The sequence below is a fragment of the Salvia hispanica genome, chromosome 2 (assembly GCF_023119035.1).
Source record: "Salvia hispanica cultivar TCC Black 2014 chromosome 2, UniMelb_Shisp_WGS_1.0, whole genome shotgun sequence".
NCBI classification, from domain to species: Eukaryota; Viridiplantae; Streptophyta; class Magnoliopsida; order Lamiales; family Lamiaceae; genus Salvia; species Salvia hispanica.
In genome coordinates, this window is record NC_062966.1 from 10,274,324 (window position 1) to 10,281,354 (window position 7,031).

General features: G+C 31.8%; 1 protein-coding gene across 1 annotated transcript; it reads right to left on the reverse strand.

The window, feature by feature from the left end:
• Positions 1–4,736: 4,736 nt before the first annotated feature.
• Positions 4,737–6,462, reverse strand: LOC125207340 (ubiquitin-60S ribosomal protein L40). Its single transcript, XM_048106635.1, has 5 exons — positions 6,317–6,462; positions 6,155–6,241; positions 5,976–6,078; positions 5,035–5,101; positions 4,737–4,954 (listed from the first exon to the last, which is right to left on the reverse strand). The coding sequence occupies exons 1-5, from the start codon at positions 6,417–6,419 to the stop codon at positions 4,928–4,930; spliced, it is 387 nt and encodes a 128-aa protein (XP_047962592.1). The 5' UTR covers positions 6,420–6,462; the 3' UTR covers positions 4,737–4,927.
• Positions 6,463–7,031: the final 569 nt, after the last annotated feature.

Sequence of the window (7,031 nt, forward strand, 5' to 3'; positions counted from 1 at the left end):
ATATCAACGTACTGTCTGAGAACCAGTCAGAAGATCCGTGGTCTAGTCGCGAGCCATCTTCGATTCTTTGGAGAATCGGAAAGGTAAATTGAATAACTCCGTAGGAACATGTTTTAGGATTTCAATTATGCTAAAACGTGTATGAATTCAAGTTGTGAGCATGATACATGTGATAATTGCGCGAATAGAATTTATCCAAATAATCCGCTAAATAGATCGAGATTATTATGTAATCGATTTATGTATGCTTCCGCTGCCAACCCCTTCAGTATGAGTGTCGGGACATGTCTTTCAATATGAGACACATGTGTTCACTTTGGAGACGCACATATTCTGAGGTGTATACACTTTTGGCTTGCTCACCTTTTTGGATTTTATTTGAATCTTGCATCTCAATGTCTCAATGCCTATTATGATTGCTAGAATTGCCTTTGTGCATGCTTGACCGTTTTAACAGAATACAGGAACCATGTGGATATAGGTCCGGCTAACTTGTCTCCTATCCCTTTAACCTTTCCTCCAAAAGCACTCCTAATCTGACCTCCCAGAAACACCCACCATTGACACCACATAATATCACTGGAGCGATGAAATTTTCATCGTTTCAAAAAGTTGGTAACTAATTATTTAGATTTGAAAGAACCAATTAACAACAATGTCATCACATTACTAATAAATTGTAGTACTCCCTTCGTCTCATAGTAGATGTCACACTTAGAAAATGACACGGGATTTTAAGAGTGAGTAATAATATAATTTTATAATTGATGTAAGAGAGAACTTTTTCTAAAAGAAGAAATGTGACATCTTTTGTGGGACAAACTAAAAAGAAAAGTGTAACATCTATTATGGGAGAGAGTACTACTTAACATCGAATGATCTGCCTGCAAGTAATAAACTCTAAATAAGGTCTGAGGATATCAACTCGAGGTTATAGAGATAGACTATAAACTGCAAATGGATAGTAAATTGTAATAGTCCAATTCATTTGGCAATTATATTTCTTTTTCCACCCAGAAATCTGTAGGTAGGAATATGTACACAACATATTACCAAATAAAATAACAGAATGCAGAAACATAAAAACCGAAGAACAAATAAATAGAAAAGGTAACTAGTAAATTTGATGTCAATTTCATCTGACATTAAACACAATGCAGCAATACTATAAAGTATCCGAAACATCTTAATATTCTGAACCATGCAAAAAACAAACTCAATATAAGGCAAATAAAAGCAATTGCAAATGGAGTAAAATATAGGGGAGCTGTTGATAACTTGCAAAACACTGGATGTCTACTTCCTCAACTGCAAAACAAAATATAATTCAGCTGGATCTATCCTCCCTCCATATTAACAATAAGAATAATGTATCAACCAAACAATCACCTGGTTACTGTGCCCACACTTCTTCTTTCTACAGTTAACAGCGCGGGGATGCAGGCGGGCATAACATCTGAAAAAATCTGATTAGGATTTTAAATTTCTTTGTATTTACCACATCATTCACTTTTTATTCAATTTTCTATATATTCTTTCGTTCATTCATATACTACTATGTAATCGATTACATAATTTGAGAACAAAATAATTCATGTGACTTGTTTATTGGGAGTTTGGGAGATATAGTATATAAATATTGTGCATAAACATACTATTATAATATAGGATAGAGTTGACTATACTTCTATCCATCTCAATTTCATGTATCATTCCGTATATAGTGGAGAGTGTTATATTGCTAACTCAATACTTAACTGCTAACTACAATTAAAAAATAGTCATTAGATATTTAAATTAAGGGTCTAGATCATTAGCCCTGAAATATCAATATGATCAATAAAAAACGTCAATAAGGGTATTAAGGTCAATTTACAACAAATTAGTTGTAATTAACTTTTGAAAAATATTTTCTAAACTTAAATGATTATAACTATCTCAATTTAAATTATTTTTTCACACAACATATATCAAATTAAAGATAATTTAATATGAATTCTAACGAGATTTCAATTGCATATGTTTCGAGATCAAAATCTGAATATTTTTTTTATAAATTTTCGAATTTTTTGTCAAGGAGATAATGTCAATATAACTAACAAATTATGTCAACTTAATACATGTAAAATATGAATATGAAACTGTGTTGACATATTCAATACATGGTGTAGATATATTCAATTTACTGTGTTGATATTTTGATCGGAAACCCTAAATTTAGAATTTTTAATATAAAAAAAGTAAAAAATGAATTTACATGTGGCAATTTATAGGCCATTAAATCTTTCAAATTTTATGGTGTTAAATTAGTTATAGTTAGCAATGAAGGAATGAGTTAACAATTGATCACATTCCTATCTCACTGTATAATTAAGTTAAAAGCAAAAACAAAATGGATTTACGGTATCGAACAACGAACCCATTTGTGCATGTATCTTGCTTGATGCTATTTAAGTGTTTTTGGTAAATTTTGCTATATGTCAGTACTACTTAGTATCATACTCCTACTATACTAGTTTACATAGGTAAATATTTTAAACATATTCCTAATCACAAGGGGATATAAAATTAAATAGGACGAGGTCTTGTAGTTCAATCACTAACACACGAGAAGTTCAATAAAAAATTTAGGTTCGAAACTTCCAAGTTCCAACCTCATGGTATAAGTATGAGTGCATAATTCTAGAAAATAAATAGCAATATGTGTTTACTCTCTTTAATGTTGTCCTAGTATAGATTAAAAAATATCTAAAGTCTAATCATAATTTGCAAAAAAAAATTTATCCTTAGTCAATATAAAAATATAAATTTGGATCAATCATGTCTTAGTCATAAGTGAAACTGCATGCGGTTGTTAATGATTCTATGAAACAAGCGAAAAGAAGATGAAAGAATGATAAAAGCAAAAAGGATTTCAACATTCGTTCACACCTAGTGGAAGTCAAGACTGAGCTGCAAAATTGCCTAACTAAAAAGAAAATGAGTATACAATAATCAGTCGAATCGTTGTAAAACTAATTTTGCACTTTTGTTTTTCAATAAATGAGTGCTATTCTGTCAAACTAAAAACATCACTATGCTTTTAGCGTGCTTTGTGTAAACTCAACATAACAAATTCTATACTCAAGTCAAGCACTACAAAAAAACGAACTTTACTGAACACAACCAGTCCTCGATATTTTCCGAGCACTTTCTGACCAAAACCCAAAACATCTGGCATTTTCACTCACTTAAATGAGTACTAGTTGGTATCTTCGTAAAATAGTGTGGTTAGCAATCAGTTTTCAAGCACAGTCATAGTTAAAGACTTTTTTTCTCGCTAATAAGTCTTGTGATAAATTCACGTTAAAAATTTGAGTTTGCGGATATGATCAATAAGGTTTAGGTACCTGCATCGGGTATTAGGTACCCAAATATACATAATACTCCCTCCATCCCACAAAAATAGTCTTATTTCTCAATTTTGGACCGTCCCACAAAAATACTACAACAATTTTTTTACTACTCCTATTTAATTCAGTCACCATCCAAATTGAATTTAAATATAATTAAAATTTGCCGTAAAAAAATATGTGTTAGTTTTTCAATTATTAGATGATAATTGTAATGATAGTAGATTGTGACTTTATACTTTATTTTATTTTTTCAATCTAAACTGCATTTTAATAACTTACTAAAGGTGATGTGTGAATTCTATTTAGTTAATTTGTTTTAAAATTAGATAGCTATTAATTTGGATTGTTATTCGGAGATGAATTTCAAAATGGAGTCAATTAACATCTAAATTGAATTTAAATATAAAAATTTGCCGTTAAAAATTGTTGGATTTTATGTCTCTGACGCAAGATGATTGACGAAAGAATGGTCCAAGTTGACCTTTGAAGGTCTTAAGGGCATTTTCGTCCAAAAAAATTTCAAAATACCTTAAATGATATTAACCCGTAGTTGATGGATCTAAAATGATATTTTCAAAAATGATACTTTGGCAAAGTTTGTGGACTTAAAAAGATGTTCCCTCATATTTTTATGGGACGAGTAGGATATTTTAGAGTTTTTCAAGTTCACATACCCAATTTTTCGGTTCAGTGGATGTGGGCATCCGATTTTGTGCTATAATTGTTACAGAATTTAAATTTTTTTGAATAAAACTAAATTTAGTTGTTCTTTTAATAGTGACCAATATACAAGATCTAAAAAATCGATCGAACTATAGATGTATTTTCTTTAAGAACGAAAAATTCAGTAGTTTAGGACTTGTTAAGTGTACCTGATATGCCATGTTTTTGCCCTAATTATGTGCAAAATCTTTTATTCAGTTTCCATGATTTATTTCTGGCACGCTCAGGTTTTGTACTAAAGCCGGCACTGTTCAATCAATATTTGTCAAGAATCAATCCTATCAAAAAATGTGGTATACAAATCCGAGGTTTGTGCTTGATCAAAAATTGGAATGAACTGACTAAATTAGCCCCCCATATTTTGTTCTCCCCAAAATTACACAATTGCCCGCCGTTTATTTGGAGAGGGGGGTAACTAATGGAAATATGTGCGGCGTTTTTGGTCCATAGCGACAATTCTTTTCAGATACTGTACATATATTCAATGCTTGTCCAAATCAAGTAGCACAGTAAACGCATGAATCAGTTTTTATTCTTGGCCCAAACAAATAGTGTCACTAAGTCAAACACAACCAAATAAAATAATGGAATGCATAAACATAAAAATCAAAGAACAAATAAAAAGAAAAGGTAACTAGTAACTTTGATGTCAATTTCATCTGACATTAAACACAATGCAGTAATAAAGTATCCAAAACATCTTAATATTCTGAACCAAGCCAAAAGAAACCCAATATAAGGCAAATAAGAGCAGTTGCAAATGGAGTAAATTTCAAGGAACTGTTGATAACTTGCAAAACACTGGATGTCTACTTGATCTTCTTCTTAGGCCTCAACTGCAAAACAAAATAGAATTCAGCTGGATCTAACCCCCTCCATAATAACAATGAGAATAATGTATCAACCAAATAATCACCTGGTTACTGTGCCCACATTTCTTCTTTCTACAGTTAACAGCCCGGGGATGCAGGCGGGCATAACATCTGAAAAAGTCACCACATATATCTTAACCAAGTTTTCAGACCAAAAAGTGTCAGTGTCAAATGCAGATATACGTTAATGGAATGGGAGAAACATATCAGCCATAAATCTGATGATGCATCACTTATTAGCTTGGAAGTTGCAAGTACCAAACAGGGTTATTCCCTAATGAAGCTCAAAATTACCAAGTTCAAATTACTAATGAGATCACAATTGTAGAGATTAGATATAATATTCCTAATTTACCCTCTTATTTAATGCTATCATGCTACGTAGAAAAACTAGAGTTTTGATCTAGTACTTGGAAATATTTTCATGACTTCATGTCAACAAATAATGTGTGCTTGTTGTCACAGTGGATTAAAAATATGTATACTTTTCACTTCCCAACTTCTCCATGGCAACAAAATCTTGTATTATATCACAATTCCTAAGCAAATTTACAATTACTCAATGATAAAGTTCAAACAAATAAGGTCATGAACATTAAATCTTGCACGCCTCATACATATGCTACACATAAATAGACACAACAGTTTAGAAAACTACTCCTACTAAAGAAGCAACAAGATTTAATAATCCTTATAACTAAGAACTAAAATGAACATGTTCATAATTGGGGAGGATTGAGTTATAGCTGACTACACGGCAGATGCTCAACCTCTACATGCTAGCATAGAATTTGTGTTAAGACCTATAAGAACAGATCACATTGACAATCAATTTTATAGTTCACGCACGCCTCAAGCATAAGAATATTTACATTTTGCTACTAACTGTATCTCTATATATGATGTTTTTACTGATCAATATACATCACAACTTCCATATAAAAACACGCAACCAAAATGCAGATAATAGAAATAACTGGCTTACTTGCGGCAGATCATTTTGTCCTGGTTATATTTCCTGGCCAAAGCCATCAAGGAAGGCTCGATAATTCCTCCACGAAGCCTCAAAACCAAATGCAACGTCGATTCTAAACAAATAACAATATTTCAATGAACGCACAACTCAGCAGTTAACACTCTAAACAGTTCAAAACAATTCCTCACCTTTCTGGATATTGTAATCGGCAAGCGTCCGGCCATCTTCCAGCTGTTTGCCAGCAAAGATCAGACGCTGCTGATCCGGAGGAATTCCTAATAATCGAGAGAAATTAACATGCTTAATAACTGTAATTTCATTCTAAAAAAAGTCGGAGGCAGTTTCCGCACCTTCCTTGTCTTGGATTTTGGCCTTGACATTGTCGATTGTGTCGCTCGATTCGACCTCGAGCGTAATAGTTTTTCCGGTCAGGGTTTTCACGAAGATTTGCATTTTCTCCCAATTGTGCAGCCGTCGATAATCAAATGGCTGTTTGTTAATTATGTAGCATTAAGAGCTAGGGTTTTCGAATGGGTTGGGCTTAGAGTAGCGAGGCTTTTCATTTTATATTGGGCTTTTAATAACATAATTGGGCCTCGTTTTGGGTTATTAACATTCTACATGCTGTCTACAATCCACCTAACTCAATGCTTTTTACAAGAGGACAATGTGTTTCTTTTTTATGTTAAGTTTTATATTTACTACTAGTATAACACCTTGCTAGACTAAGATATTTTAAAAATAATTATAAATTAATTAAGTAAATTTGAGAACAATATCATCATATTAAATTGGTTAATAAAATAAGTATATAATAAATATAAATCAATAATAAATAAAAAATAATTAATCACAAACTATATATTTTCTTTGGTAAATCATAGTAGGAGATAAAAATCTAATACTAATAGAGCACATTTACCATTTTTGGCCGTCCAAAAAAAATAGAGCAAATTCATTTATGGAAATGTTTCAACAAATAATAACCCTACATATCATTCCACTAACACTAATTCTCACTTACTTTTTCTTCTTCTCTCTTACTTTTTTTCCCTTCTCTCTTAC

Excerpts from the sequence above, each read along its gene's own strand:
- LOC125207340 (XM_048106635.1), bottom strand. The coding sequence starts at position 6,419 with ATGCAAATCTTCGTGAAAACCCTGACCGGAAAAACTATTACGCTCGAG. Across the intron at positions 6,079-6,154 it reads CGATTACAATATCCAGAAAG|AATCGACGTTGCATTTGGTT; the intron begins GTGAGGAATTGT and ends TTATTTGTTTAG. Across the intron at positions 4,955-5,034 it reads AATGTGGGCACAGTAACCAG|TTGAGGCCTAAGAAGAAGAT; the intron begins GTGATTATTTGG and ends TTTGTTTTGCAG.